A 15,419-nucleotide genomic window follows, 5' to 3' on the forward strand; every position below is an offset into this window, starting at 1 on the left:
TGTTGAGCTGCACCGCTGCTATTTCAGTCCGTGAGCCAGAGGAGGCGACGCGCTGGCCCCTGGAAAGCTCCACTAATCTGCAGCTGGATATCAGCTGGCTCCCCGGAGATCACAGAGCCTGCAGGGGCCGAGCCCGGAGGACCGCCGCTGGTGTAAACCCGTCACACGTAACGGGTCTGGATGTCCTGTTAGCACTCATCACACTGTTTATGAGACCTGACCGGCTAGTAGAGCCAGTCAGTATTGTGATCATGCTGAAGGAATGTGCTGCAACAATAAACGTCCAAAACAACACGATGAGACACAATATGACATAATGTGATGTAGTATGTGATGCAGAATGACCAGCGCGTGGAAAGTCATTACAATTATTTGGCACCCACTGGTCACTGGAACAACACAAACGTTTAGATTATTTTAACAAGGAAAGTAATGTCAAGACTTCTTTTTAAATAAAGCGAGTGGACAGAATGCATGATAATAAGAAGTATCATTTCAACTGGTATTGCTTAGTGGATGCAACAAGTGTTGTACAGTCATGTCAACCAAAGCTACGGTCAACTCAAAATAATGATTTGAAACAATTGAAATTAAATCCAATTTGACTTTACTTGAAACTTAACGGCAGCAAATTAATTCATGTTTTTATCACAGTGTACATTTACTCTAGTACTTTACAGTTTTAAGATACTTTACTTGAGTATTTTCCATTTGATGGTACTTCAATTTCTATACAAAACAATACAAATCAACAAATAAATGACGACATATCATTAGAGGCTAAATTAGCAGAATATAATGTGATGATAATGTCAAAGTGATAACATTTATGCATTAATAATTATAATCCAGTTACTAATGGGTCAGTCTAGTGCTTTTACTTTTAGTACTTTAGTGATTTTGAATGCAGGAATTTTACTTGAAACTGAGTATTTTTACACCGTTACTCAGTAACATGAGTAAATCTTCCACTATTGCAAAGACTGTTTCACTCCACTACGTTTATTTAACAGTTAGTTCCTGTTATTTTTAGCTGCTTTTTATGTGCACAGATTCTTTCTGTTATTTTATTTTCATTGGTTTCCTGTTAGAAGTGATACAGTCGTAGATATATATCGTCTAATATTAATATTGAATGAGGGAGATTTGTCATTTCACCGAAGCTTTCCTCAATAAGTAAAGCTTAAAAACATCCAAACTAAAAAGTAGAGAAGAGGACAGACAGTAAAGCAGCCGTAACACGAGTGGAAAGCAGAGAAAGCAACTTAAATCCAGCTGATGGAAGTCATGAACAGCCAATAAAACCAGATTCACAAACAGCGAGAAACACCAAACCAGAGCATTCAAATCCAGTCACAGGAAACAATTACACAACAAGTTCCCTCCGAAGAGACGACGCGGAGGAAACAATAGACCCCATTTCATTTTGCGTTCCAGAGGAAAAAAACAAGAATACAAAAACAAGATGGCGAGGTTGTTGGCTGTGTGCTGCAGTCTGAGCCCCGGGAAGCTCGTGGATCTACACTGTGGGACTCCCGCCAAACGCCAGCAAAGACCCGGCTTAGCGCGACACAATAGCCACGTAGCCCGGCTCTATTTAAGAGCAGCGCGCCCCTCACTGTGCTTCATCAGCATCATCATCATCAGTCCGCTGGTTCTCCAGCGATCTGAAAGGAGGTCACACCTCAGAATAAAACCTGCGCGCCGTCGGTGGAGCGCGTGAGCCGCACAGGTGAGTCTCCTGCGTTCATCTGCAGGTTCTTCACTTGAACAGGGCACAATAACATGAACAGCTGCAGGTCTGCGATGCGTTAACGTTACTGCGGTGTTTGCTTTCATGTCTCCTGGCTGTGTTTTGAGGTTTCTGAAATGCTGTGTTTTAAATGTGCTGTTGAAGCATTATCTAATGGTGAGTTCAGAGGAAATCCACAGAAGCAAAGAGACAACAGATTGTACAGTAAACACCTGAATGTATTGTGAATCATTTGTTTCCACTAGTCTGAAGGAAGACATGTTATGGAAGCAAAATAGCCTAAAATCTCAAAATAAATGTTTTTTTCCGATCCTTAAATAATCAACTTAACTTCATAATGTCTTACCTCTGTCAACTAGTTAAATAAAGCACAACCTAACTGTCATTTCACAACAATTTCTTGGAAAGAACTACGTAGTTTGGCTCCAATTATTGGGAAAACTACAGAAAACATCTACTCTTTACTGATTTATGATTGTAAACTTCATATATGTTGAATTGTTTTCTTGCCTTTGGACATATTTCACACATTTGCATGCTCAGCTGACCCGCTGTGCTCGGAGTGAAAGGCTCTACGCTGCACAAGCAGTTATTTGAATGATATAATTGGAAGTTCTATTATTAGCACCAATTTCCACGAAAGCTCCGATTGGGGGATGAAATTGCACATCGCTGTAAAATGAAGCGTTTTGTTCACGTTGAAACCTAAAGATGTGTTGATTCAACTCCACCCTCATCCGGCTGAGAATCATCTTGTTTGAACATCTTACACTTCAGACGAAAGATGATAAAGGAAGACAAACAACAACATTGAGCTTCATCACAGATGTTTGGACCGTAAAGTCAAAACCAACAGACACGGCCTGCTGAAGAGCCTCAAAACCTTCATCGCTGTCGCTTCCTGCAGTCAATCTAAACGGCGTCATTTAAAAAAGCCACAGGGGGCGACAGAATCAACACGGAACACAGTTCCTCATAGCAGCTTTAAATATGGGTGATTTGGAGTTAAAGTGTTCATGAATGAGTGCTTTTGGTGCGTCTCCCTGCAGAGTGATGAACACGGATGAAGAACACGGTGAAGAGGAGCTCAGTGACTACATCATCCAGCTCGGGATTCAAGACTCCTGCCAAGATGCCTTTCTGAAGTCTGCAGCAAGGTATGAACGCCACAACCGAACTTCAACCCCATTCCCCAAATAACAATACGAATAAAAACATTTGTGAAGTGATGGAACGCAGCTGACTGCCCGCTGCTTCCTCCGCTCCTGGCTGTTAGTTTAGAAGCAGCGACGGATGAAAATCGGAGAGTCCTGGCAGCCATCGAGCAAGGTGAGCTGGACATGAAACACCTTCACCGTTACACGGCGTTGTCTCTGTCTGTTGGCTGGTGATGACTAAACATCCCATAAATACAGATGTGGAGAAAGAGGAGGAGGAGGAACTGTTGATTCACAGACAAGGGGTTGAAGTAGAGAACAGCTTCTCAGCTCTGGAGAGTCCTGAATGTTCCTCATTGTCTTACTTCCCTGGGTTGTGACCAGGTGAGGTCCTGATGCTGAGGGGGATGCTGAGGCACACCTTCGCCTTCAGGGAGTCGGACAGTCGCGGCTGGCTTCCCCTCCATCGAGCCGCGTCCCAGCCGGTCCCGGAGGTCCTGCAGACGGTCTTGAGATGTAAGAACATTTCTTATAAAATGAATTAGTAATTATGATTACAAATGTCAATAAATATGACGTTATGATTGATCTGAAAAGCTCATTCACAGCAACAATGTTTGAATTGATGAATCAATTAACAGCTTTAAAAAAGTACACTGAAGAAGACTTGTTGCAGGTTTAAAAGAAGTCAGATGCAACAGACATTCTATAAATATATAAATATAATATAAATATAAAATAAATATAACCTCCTCCCACCTTCAACCGCTGGAGCCGACGCCAATAAATAACAAAAGGACGACGAGTGACGGTGAAGCATCGGGTCACATCGGGTCACATCGGGTCACATCGGGTCACATCGGGTCACATCGGGTCACAGGCAGCAGAGACGACAGACCGGTGGCATCAGGAGAATAACGGCTGCCTGAAGTAATATGAATCCACAGAACAGCTCACGGAGAAACGATGACAACAGTCATCTCTGACAGTAACCTGTGAGCCTGAGAGGTCGGCCACGGCTGAACTCCAGGAATGTTGACCTGTTTGTGTTTGTGTCAGTGGCGGCTCAGGGGCTCAGCCTGGAGGAGAGGACGGCCGTGGGAGGGGAGACGCCGCTGACGCTGGCGGTGAAGGCCGGGCTGCTGCAGAACGTGAAGAGCCTGCTGCAGCACGGAGCCTCGCCTCACGCCACCAACAGCAGGAACGAGTCGCCGCTGCTGCTCGGTAACACCGCACAGGGTTTGAGCTGAGCTTCACGGGGTGGTCTTTCACACCTTAATGGATGGAGGGAAGACGAGAAGGCGGGATATATCTCTTTGTCATTCAAACATCTAGTGGGGAGGTTTGTCGTGAGGGTGGCGCTACAGAACATTCGGCCATAAAAAAGCTCCAGTTGGTGACATTTCCTGTTCCCAAAGAACACCTTCGTCAGAGAGGAGGTTCCTAGTGGTTGTTCTACAAATGCCGGTGCACGTGCATGTCGTTTTAGGGAAGAAGTTACTGTCTAAACACTGGCAACATCTGCCTACACTGCAGAGCAACCCTAAAGGAGAGAGGCGCATGTTCAGCTAATGTTTCCTCATGAATGTGCTCACGTTGTGCCTGCTGAACATCAGCATGTGAGCATCGTCACTGTGCGTACAGACTCAACCGCCAACATGGCTGCAGATAGTGGTGTTCCTCATCACCTCAGTATGAGCTGCCCATACAGATAATATACGTTTTAAATCTGAATTCACCAGGTTGCAGAAACCATTTACAATAAATAAAAGGTACGTTGTAAAACTATTCTGCCATGAAATGATATTTGACGCGTATTGCACCTTGTTCCTCACCTTGCAGCGGTGACGGCCGGCTCGTGCGCGATGACGTCCTTGCTGGTGGCTCACAGCGTCTGGGTGGATCAGGTTTGCCAGAAGAAGAGGACGGCGATGCACGAGGCGGCCAAGGTGGGCGACGTGGACATCCTGATGCTGCTGCTGAGGAACGGCGGCCGGGTCAACCAGAGGGACGAATCGGGGGCGACGCCGCTCGCCGTGGCCGCGGAGCACGGGCACTACCACGTCGCTGAGGTTCTGCTGAACTGTGGTCAGTCTGAGGATGAAGCTGCAGGTTGAGGGACTGGGGAGGAATGATGAGACTACGTCGTGATTTCTGTTGGCTTCCCCTCAAAGCTCCAATCCCCTCTCTCCTCCCTGCTCAGGTAGCAGAGTGAACTCCCAGGCCTGCAACGGGGAAAGTGTCCTGCTGGACGCGGCCGGATCGGGAAGCATCGCCTGCATCCAGCTGCTGCTGGACAACGGCGCCGACCCCAACCTGCACAGCGTCACCGGACACCTGCCCATCCACAAGGCGGCGCACGCCGGACACCACGAGTGAGCGCGTGACGCGTGAATTAGTCGGATAACCGTCTGCAAACTATTCCTCTTTTGTGAAGAATTTCCACAGGGTTTTAGGTAGAAACGTAACATTTTATTCACTTATATATCCTTCCAACGTTTAACCATGACGAGCTCCGAACCCACGAAACCAGCCTGAACATGAAGAACATCTGAAAGCATTGATGAGTCTGTGGAGCAGAGACGGGTATTTGTGGGACCCTGGTCGGACTGCCTTCGGAGGGTGAAGGGTCAAATGATTGAACTGTCTTCTCCTCCCACAGGGCGCTGAAGATGCTGATACCTTTGTCCACCAAGAAGGCCATCAAAGAGGCGGGTCAGAGCCCGGTCCACTCGGCGGTGGAGGGAGGCCAGTGCCGCTGCCTGAAGCTCCTGTTGGCCTCGGGCTTCGACGTCAACTACCGCATGAACGCCAGAAACTCCGAAAACTACCGGGACATGAGGAGGAGCGCCTTGCACTTCGCCGTCTCCAACGGGGACGTGGACTGTACCAAGATCCTGCTGGCGGCCGGGGCGAAGACGGACCTGGACGCGCTGTGCTGCCTCCTGGTGGCGGTCAGGTCGGGGCGCTACGAGATCGTCAAGCTGCTGCTGGCGGCCAAAGCGGACGTGAACCGCTGCTTCACGGCGGTGAGCGACACAGTGTTTCCCACGGCGCTGCAGTACTGCCTGAAGGACGAGGTGATGATGAGGCTGCTGCTCAACAACGGCTACAAGGTGGAGAGCTGCTTCCACTGTCACCACGACAACGCCTTCGATGCTCCGAATGAGGCGGACGGGAAGATTCCAGTGAGGGACTTCTGTTACTCGTTTCAGTAAAGCTTGAGATTGTGAATAGTTTGATTCGAAGGTTAATATCACTCTGATATTTGTGAATTGAAAAGCTACAGCTGGCAGCCAGTTAGCTTAGCACAAACGCCGAAAGCGTGAAGTTTAACATTATAACCTTTACAATAATGTCAGTTTGGATTTAAACTGCATGCACCATGATTAGGATATTTTAAAATCATTTGAGACAAACTTATAGCAGCTGAATATAAAAGATCAGCGGTAAAGTCCACTGAGACGTACTCACAGCATATAGAGATATAACATATATATAACATATAGAGATGATTCATCATCGAGGAAGTGAATGCGTTGCACATCTGTTCAGCTGAGCGTGAAGGTGTTTCCATTGTAAATGTCTTTTTGCACACATGAAGGACCGATAGTGACCTGCTGAATGTCCGTCCTCTCTCCAGTTCTGCGAGTTCATGAGCCTCTGCTGCGTCATGCATCTTTCGGGACGCGTGGTCCGGACTCTGCTGGACTACGTCAGCCACGTCCACATCTGCTCCAAACTCAGACTCCTGCTGGAGAGACAGAGAGAGTGGCCCGACATATGCGACATCCTCTGTGAGTTTTTAATTCACGATTCATGACAAAGAACCAAGTGCAAAGCTGCAGCCGGACGGATGAAGAACACAATGAGCTGGAAGTCACTGCAAAGCTCCATGAACGGGACGGGAACGCGTATTTACCCACAAATCCACTCTTCTTATGATTTAGAGACAAGGGCTTGTTATTAATTGGGTTTTGTCATGTATACAAAAAAGTGGGTCCCCAGAAGAAGTCAGTTTGGGAACCACTGCTCTGGTACACGTAAAATAACGAAATGTAATTTGCTTTTTAATTTTGAATGTCCTCATCACGTTCATGCCCTCCAGAGGATGCATCTTTTAGAATTGAATAACTCTAGTGGTACCCTCAGGATGAACTCCAGTACTGTTAAGATCATGATTTATTATTATTATTATTATTATTGTTGTGGCTGTAATGAACACTGCAGCCTCAAGGGGGCACTAGCAGCATTAAAGGCCTTTTACTTACCTCTCTATCGTAAACAAAGTCTATACGTTGTCCCCTCTGTATCGTTGTGTTTAATCCTCTCGGTTCTGTGTTTTACGACAGCATGAATTCATAAAGTGAAATATGTTTCTGGACCTTGCTCTCCAGACGGTCCTCGCTCCCTCAGGCACCTCTGCAGACTGGAGGTCCGGAGGCGTCTGACCCTGAAGAGACTCAACAACCCCGACGTCATGAACTCGCACGTTTTCCCTCCGCGACTGAAGAGCTTCCTGCTGTACCAGGAGCTCGACCTGTACAGCCAGGACCCTGAACGCACCATGTGAACACATCAAGACTCCCGCCCCTTCTTTAATCTCTGTGTTAGTCCGTTTCTTGGGTACGATGCTGTACGAACTAACTTTATTGTTATATACATTTTTTAAGTATTTATATCAGTTTTCTTTTTACAGATTTCAGCTCATTGACTGCAACTTGTACTTTCCTTTCTTTATCTTCTGTTTAACAATCATTCTGACAGATTTCTCTACTTAACACAGACTTTAATGAAATTCCGAACTTGCGGGCGACACACTTTTGATTGTTTCTGTTTTTGGCAGACGTAGAAAGGAAGGAAAAACATTTAGTTTGAGAGGGGAAGGGCCAGGGAGCAACAGGGCTGATGGGAAATGTAGTCTTAGATGAGAAGAAAACACATTAAAGGGCAGCTTTGGTATATTTCAACCCGTTTAACCTATTTTCGCATGTTGTTGTATTTCAGTGACTGATGGGGACAATATAAGTTGTTATTATAAGTGTCATTACATTATGGGAGAACCCGACAGAGACGTTCTGTTTGTTACTGTGTCATGTGACTTGTTGCCGGTGGAAACAAGTGAGCGCGAGCTGTGGGAGCTGTGGGAGCTGTGGGAGCTGTGGGAGCTGTGGGAGGAGTCACGGTTCAACATTTGACATGATTTCAGAACAAGCTGACATGTTGGCTGATCGTCATATTGATTGTTGATCACCAGCTGCTGGTAATGTACAGCATTATTGATGGACGCTTCAACTTCATTTTTAATAATTTAGGATTTTGAAAGAAAATGTAAGATGATGTCACATGTTCGGTCATGTTATTTCTCCACAGTCAAAGAAAGAGAAATAAATGCTCTTCTTGCAGCACGAATTACATTTCTAAAATGATATCGTATGTAATCGAGCGTTAGTGTTCCGTATTAAAGAGACAAAAACATGCAGAACTGTTTGGGTTGAAAGAGAAAAGTCTGGATCTGACCGTCAACGTGCACAAAGGGGTCGGAGGTCAGCAGCAGATGGAGAAAAGGTCAAGAGTCGTTCCACCCTGGAAGCCTCCACATTCCTGCAGCAGGTCCTCGCCGACGTGTCGCCTCACGGCGGATCGTAATGACTCAATAAACATTCACACAACACACCGCTTCGTTATTGTTCGTTATTAACTGTGGAAAATCACATTACGGAGTCACATGACACTCCAGTGGCTGCTGTGGAACCGGCCTGCATGTTAAGTACACTGGAACAGGTGACGCCTATAAATAGCCTGGTGGAGTGTGAGAGTGTGTGTGTGTGTGTGTGAGAGTGTGTGTGTAGGTGTGTGTGTGTGAGACGGAGCAGTTCAGCCATGAAGCAAACACTTTGCTGCTGCTTCGTCCTCTGACTCCACACTGACACATTCTATCAGGTGAGAATCCTTCCGTGCAGCTTTTATTGTCTTACAGCTGCATTTTCCTGCACAGAACACAGTAACGGTGGTACGGTTGTGGACTTGCTCGGGTGACCGGTTAACCGAGGTTGTATCCCATCAACAGTACGGAGGTCAGGGGTCAAAGTGCTCCGACAGTAGAGCTGACGGGGAAAAGAGTTCAGAGCTCTGGAGGCAAAGTAACTTCATGCAGAAGTGTTTGTTCAGGTCAAGAGTCTCTTGAACAAACTGTGTGAAGGTAGTTTGGTTCACAATGAGCTGATAATTACTCTTTAAGCAAGAATACTTTTAGTTTGAGGATTATTTCAGAAGGATTCAATGTGACTGAAAGGGCCGACACCTCTTCCGCTGCACGTGACTCGTGTTGCAGTCGCTCCGCATCGCTCTGTGCATTTATGCCTCTTTGTGGTCGTTTTGTGTCACATTGAACTTTTTGGTCTTTTTGTCGTTATTTTTTTTATCTTTGGGTGTTTTGACGCTTTTTGTAAACATTTTGAGTCTGACCTGAGTTTGAGTCTCTTTGTATCTCATTATAGACATGTTGTGTCTCTTTGTGGTGGTTTTGAGAGTCTTTGCTGTTACTTTGCATTTCTTTGGAGTCATTCTGTGTCTCTGTGATTGCTTTGGTCTCTTTTTGTTGTTTTGTGTCTCTTCGTGGTCACTTTGAGTCTCTTCCTGGTTGCTGCGTGTCTCCTTGAATTACATTTTGTGAGTGAAGGCCAGGGCGGCCCCTGACACTTTCGGCCCTGAGACACTTTCAGTGATCCATCGATGGCTGATGCTGCTTGTGGTGTTTGAAGCATGTGGAGCTTTAGGATTTGGTTTTCTCGTAGCTTTTTTTCAAGAAAAGACATGACATGAAATGGGAGGTCATGGAATTGTGATTCTCAAAGGAAACAATTGAATGATTTTCTTTGTCTTTCATCTCAGTGAGCTGAATATATTTGAGTTTTGGACCTTTGGTCGAACAGAAAATGACATTTCATTTGGAACTGAAGTCGTGTGACATTGTGGCGTTGTGTGTCTGCACCTGTGTGATGTCAGAAGGATGGATGCAGCTGAAGACCTGCATCAAGAGCAACTTCTGCACGACGACGCTCAGATGAGCATCCAGGAGTCGTGTCAGCGGGAACGTCTAATGGTGTCTGAGAGGTACAGCACCATGAAACAATTTCACCTGGAATATCGTAACGTTTGACATGTCGCATATTCCCAAAAATGTGCCTTCGTCCCACTTTGTCTGTTTAGGAGTGAAGCTCTGAAGCTCACGGGGGCCATTAAAAAAGGTAACACGGTCAAATGCTGGTGTCAGATACGAACAATGCAGACACTTCCTTATGTTTTCAGTTCTGCCATCAGTATTTGGTCCCATCTCAGGGGAAGTCTGCAGGATTAATTAACACAATAATAGAGGAATGACTCAACTGAAACTGTCCCTGCAGGCGACATGTTGGCGCTGCAGGAGCTCTGTGATTTCCCAGCAGCCTTCAGTCAGGTGGATGAGCGTGGCTGGTATCCTCTGCACAGGGCGGCGGTCCAACCTCTGGTCCTGGTCCTGGAGACGGTGCTGCACGGTGGGTAAGAGGTCCGCTTCTTTATTTCCCGTGATGTGAAGAGAACGGAGCGCTTGATGTTGATGCAGGTTTTAACTGGACGTTAAGAATGTAATCAGATATAAACCAACCCGATCGTCAGTAAACAACCATCAGGTAGTTTGAGTCCCTTTACAGCAGAATTCAGTGAAATAAAGTTGAACTGTTATTGTGCGTTTCAGCGTCTTTCCGTCTGACTCTGGAGGAAAAGACTCCGGAGGGTGAGAGCTTCCTGACGTTAGCAGTGAGAGCTGGTTTTGTGGAAAGCGTGACGATGCTGCTGGACCACGGAGCGTCTCCTCACACGACCAACAGCAAGAACGAGTCCCCTCTGCTATTAGGTCAGACTTCCATACAATCAGACTTATTTTTACAATCGGAGGAGTCGCCCCCTGCTGGTCAGTAGAGAGAATGCACGTTTTAAGAGACTTCTGCATCAGCTTCACTCGGTAGAACCGGAGGTTGCCGCCTGGTACAGAACACGGTGTCCCTTCAGGTGCATCCTGTCCTTCACAGCAGACAAGCGTTCAGTCCCTCCTCACCTTCAGTTCCTCCTCTCTGCAGCAGTCCGAGGCGGATCTCATCAGATGGTTTCCAGTCTAATAGCCAGAGGAGCTCGGGTGGAGCAGGTGTGTCTGAAGAAGTGGACGGCCGTGCACGAGGCCTCCCGAGGTGGCTGCGTTCGAGTCATGGAGCTCCTGTTGCAGAACGGAGGTCAGGTCTCAGAGGCAGACCAGTATGGAGTGACTCCTCTGGGCATCGCTGCGGAGTACAGCCACTCTGAAGTCCTGGAGCTCCTCATCAAACACGGTGAACCGCTAACGCCCCACTGATTTCATTTCAGTGTTTTGAAACCAGTTTGAAAAGTCCCGCTCTTGCTCCGAAATGATTTTCTTTCCGTTTTTACATTTAAAAAAAAGGTGCCGATGTAAACGCCCAGGCGCCGAATGGTGACAGCGTCCTGTACGACGCTGCAGGTTCGGGGAACCCAGACTGTATCCACGTCCTGCTGCAGCACGGAGCGAATCCCAACATCCACAACCTGAGCTCCCAGCTGCCCATCCACCACGCCGCTTACGAAGGACACGACCTGTGAGCGGGTCCATGTTGCAGAACCGTTGTTCGTCAACACAAAGGAGCCAAGCTCCAAAGCTGAGATGACACAGAGTTGTTGTGCATTGAACTGCACCAAACGCAGGAAAGATGGATGAAAACTGTGTATTGATGCGAGGGGATCACATGCCTCAGATTATGGATTAAGGCCGTTAAAAGGACGGGGTTGGGTCCCAATGGCCCTAAAGGCAGAGCAAGTCTGTGCAGTACCCAGGGCGTCTGGTATGTGTCTGTCTGCTAACATGAGCGAGCTAGGTAACGCTGTGAATGAGTTATATCAACGACAGCTGAACTAAATTATATTGGTCTGGTTAAGGTCACAGCCTAACGAACTCGTCATCACACTTGCTGCCTCTGGTCCATCATCACTACTCCCCAAGACCTGGAAGCGTACTTGCAAGTTCAGACTGGCCATGTAGGCTAGTTTCTGATGCTTTAGTTCTTCTATAATGATCTACTCTCTCTCCATCAGAGCTTTGAGGATTTTGATCCCGATCACCACCAGACGAGCCCTGCGTCTGTCCGGCCACAGCCCCGTCCACTCTGCGGCTGACGGAGGCCACACCCACTGCCTGGAGCTGCTGCTGCAGAAAGGCTTCGACGTCAACGCGCAGCTAGCCCCTCACGTCTCCGACAACTACGGGGACATGAGGAGAAGCCCGCTGTACTTCGCCGTCTCCAACGGGGACGCGACCTGCACCGAGATTCTGCTGAAGTCGGGGGCCAAACCCGACCTGGACCCGCTGCGCTGCCTCCTGGTGGCGGTCAGGTCGGGGCGCTACGAGATCGTCAAGCTGCTGCTGGCGGCCGAAGCGGACGTGAACGGTTACTTCAGGATGGTGAGCGACACGGTGTTTCCCACGGCGCTGCAGTACTGCCTGAAGGACGAGGCGATGATGAGGCTGCTGCTCAACAACGGCTACGACGCCGAGAAGTGTTTCCGCTGTAACCACGGCGAGGACTGGGACGACCTGAGCGAGTCCGATTACTCGCACGATCAGGAGGAAAAAGTTGCAGTGAGTTGTTGTCTTTGCTGTAGAAGTAAAATGATGCTTCAGAGTACGAAATGTTGAAGCGCAATAGAATGTTAAGATCTCGCACCCGGCATGTCAACATGCCGTTTTTCAACAATATCAGTGAGAGATAACAGCAGCTTTCTGGAATAGTTGTTCTTGATCAGAGAGAAGTCAATCGAAAAGACTACAACATGCATTAGAGAGTAAGTTACAGTATTATTTTGTCAGCAGAGTATTGGGAATGAGGAGGCCATTAAAATGGAGGGAAAAGTTCACCTTCAAACGTCTACACCCCACGTCACAACAATAACCCTGCACAGCAAAGTAACTCAAGATAAGTTCATGTTAGACTCGCTGCAGCTTTCATCATGCGATATAAAACTCAATTATCCCGCTTTTCAATTTGTTTAAAATACGCCAGTGCGTTGCTCGCTTGATCCACACATTGGTTATCATAAAACAATGATAATTAACATTCAACCGCCTGGATTTGAATTTGATCAGCTGCTACCAAACTCCACTTTCATCAGTAAATATGTCTGAAAGCTTATTCTCGTCTTTGGAAACAGCAGCTTAGACAGAAATAATCGTCACCGAGGGTCCGCTTGTTGCTTTTTCAGGAAATTTCAATCTTCATGAGCAAAACACATTTTTTCAAAATAAATAATTTTTCCCAATATGTGCAAAAAATCTTCAAGCTGAATTAAAAGTGCACGTAGCCATAATTTTTGTGATATATTTCTAAAATAGATGTGAATTATTTTTATTTCTTTAATATTTTATATATTAGTTGTAAATTGAACAACCAACTGATTCCAACAAATGTTTCCGTCATCAGTTCTGTGACTTCGTGAGCGTCTCCCGTCTGGTGAAGCTGGTGGGCCGAGTCGTGTCGATCCTCCTCGAATACGTCGGTCCGGTTTCCCTCTGCGGCAAACTGACCAAGCTCCTGGAGGAACACAAGGAGTGGCCTCGCATTCACAGCAGCACGTGTGAGTGACCGGTGTGGTGAAGTCCCGCCCCTTCCGCCGGACCACCGCCGGACGTTATGTCATAGAAAATACAAACGGTCGTCAACGGCGAGGGACAAATCATTTTTTGATACAATTTAAATTGTGTTTAATGAATCACACATATGTTTGTCAATTTAAAAGATCATTTTGCAAGTCAAGAACGTTTGTTTAGATGCGACAGGAAATTAGGAACAGTCAGTAAGTATACTTGAAGTTAGAAATAAATGTCTCGAATATAAGCCTGCTTTATAAATGTCCTGGCAACTATTTACACATTTTCAGTGACAAGTAAATACTTATAAAATTATATTTTGAATTGACAAACTTGTGTAATTCATGGCACATTTCAAACAGCGTCAGGAAATTATTTCTCTCTCGTTGTTAATTGGCGAACATATTTTTTCCAAAAAAGGTCCCATGGGGGCGGGACTTAGTCTCTATAAAGCTGCCATGACACATCAAAACCAGGAGACGTAGCTCCTCTTATTGTGTCGTTTATCCAAATATCCAGATAAACGTATCCAACCCGCTGCTCTCTGTGATCTCCAGGTAACCCTCGCTCTCTGTCTCACCTGAGCAGAGTGGTGATCAGGAAACAGCTGAGCTGCAGCGCGCTGATGTCCGTCCAGCTGCCCAACCGGCTGAAGGACTACCTGCTGTTCAAAGACAACGACCTGTACCCCAAACCCATCTGTGGGGAGGACTGAGGGGACGTCCGTCTTATCCATCGAGTCTTAAATGTCAGTCGTGACATCTGTTTATGGAACAGGGCCTGGATTCATTACTCCCACTTACAGGACCAGATCTCAAATGAACTGTATGTTTATTTTTAGGACAATGCCAAATTGATGGTGTCCCCTTCTAAGACCAATCCATGTGTTGATTGTGGAATCAGTTCACTGGATACATCCAGAAGTGTGACCTGCTGTGATCACCAACAGCAATAACATTCATACTTAAATACAGACATGAATGTGCAAACCAAATAATAAGTTAATTCATGCAGCAGTTGCAGAGAGATTTCAGTCTGGACTAAAGTTGTCGGCCATCTAGTGGCCATTAGAGGAACTGCAACTGAGCAAACTTCCAGCTGTAGCGCTGAACATCAACACACACAAAGTGAACACATTGAGGACGTGTGAGCCGCTTCCTCTGGCTGACAGACAGTGAAAGCACCTCCTGCTTGACCTCCTGACCTGCAGGAACAACAACAACGTGGCTCCACATTCTGGCGGGTCACCCGAGAACCTGGTAACAGACAAGAGGCTTCAACCACATCCAAACTGTTGACACAAGAATAGAACAGCAGCAGGTGTGTTAATGTGATAAAACAAAGCAAAGCACGAAGAGATTACAGCGAGACAATGAAACAAGAGGAGTGTAACATAGCGCGGGATTTTCAGGTGACATAACACTCCATTCAGTAGCCCCACTGCAGCACGTCTGAGATGTTCCCGTCTGTTTGGATTCAATTGAACTCAAGTTAAAGCCTTCATTTGGATGTTTGCCCAGGGCAGCAGAACGAGCTGTACCTGCTGCACACAGTGCATAATAAATGCATCCAGGAATGTACTAGTGTGCTACAAATGGGCTACAGCTGAATTTGGTTGTGCATTCCTGTGATGCATAATGACAATAAATGATCTTTGAATTATTAACTTGTAAAGTAGGTGCGGCGTGTCTCAGAGGAAAAATGAATAAAAACATGTAATAAATGTTTCCTTGAGGTTTGGGACATGTGCCAAAGAATCACCCATGAATGTAATAAATAAATGAATGAATAAAGTCACCGACTGTCACAGGTTATTTCT

General features: G+C 46.5%; 2 protein-coding genes across 3 annotated transcripts; both read left to right on the forward strand.

Moving 5' to 3' along the window:
• Nucleotides 1-2,806: 2,806 nt before the first annotated feature.
• LOC306777821 (ankyrin repeat and SOCS box protein 15-like) lies at nucleotides 2,807-7,483 on the forward strand (the record flags this gene model as incomplete). Its single annotated transcript, XM_079269118.1, has 9 exons — nucleotides 2,807-2,910; nucleotides 3,030-3,082; nucleotides 3,295-3,426; nucleotides 3,970-4,134; nucleotides 4,753-5,002; nucleotides 5,118-5,285; nucleotides 5,573-6,098; nucleotides 6,554-6,707; nucleotides 7,308-7,483. 9 exons carry the CDS (start codon nucleotides 2,807-2,809, stop codon nucleotides 7,481-7,483), a joined length of 1,728 nt encoding a protein of 575 aa, XP_079125244.1.
• A 2,438-nt stretch (nucleotides 7,484-9,921) lies between these two features.
• Nucleotides 9,922-15,374, forward strand: asb15a (ankyrin repeat and SOCS box containing 15a). Of its 2 annotated transcripts, none has more exons than XM_079269131.1 (9): nucleotides 9,922-10,026; nucleotides 10,123-10,160; nucleotides 10,317-10,448; nucleotides 10,649-10,807; nucleotides 11,031-11,276; nucleotides 11,387-11,558; nucleotides 12,052-12,595; nucleotides 13,434-13,587; nucleotides 14,158-15,374. In XM_079269131.1, the coding sequence occupies exons 1-9, from the start codon at nucleotides 9,923-9,925 to the stop codon at nucleotides 14,313-14,315; spliced, it is 1,707 nt and encodes a 568-aa protein (XP_079125257.1). In that variant the 5' UTR covers nucleotide 9,922; the 3' UTR covers nucleotides 14,316-15,374. The 2 variants fall into 2 exon arrangements, with proteins under 2 accessions (XP_079125257.1, XP_079125256.1); XM_079269130.1 differs by having other exon boundaries at nucleotides 9,981-10,026; nucleotides 10,317-10,452.
• Nucleotides 15,375-15,419: the final 45 nt, after the last annotated feature.

The sequence above is a fragment of the Melanostigma gelatinosum genome (genome assembly GCF_949748355.1).
Source record: "Melanostigma gelatinosum genome assembly, chromosome: 1".
Taxonomy (NCBI): domain Eukaryota; kingdom Metazoa; phylum Chordata; class Actinopteri; order Perciformes; family Zoarcidae; genus Melanostigma; species Melanostigma gelatinosum.

What these genes read in the sequence shown, in the direction of transcription:
- asb15a (XM_079269131.1), top strand. Translation starts at nt 9,923, where the DNA reads ATGGATGCAGCTGAAGACCTGCATCAAGAGCAACTTCTGCACGACGAC. An exon ending in CCTGGAGACGGTGCTGCACG is followed by an intron (nt 10,449 to 10,648) that starts GTGGGTAAGAGG and finishes TGTGCGTTTCAG; the next exon opens with CGTCTTTCCGTCTGACTCTG. An exon ending in CGAGTCCCCTCTGCTATTAG is followed by an intron (nt 10,808 to 11,030) that starts GTCAGACTTCCA and finishes TCCTCTCTGCAG; the next exon opens with CAGTCCGAGGCGGATCTCAT.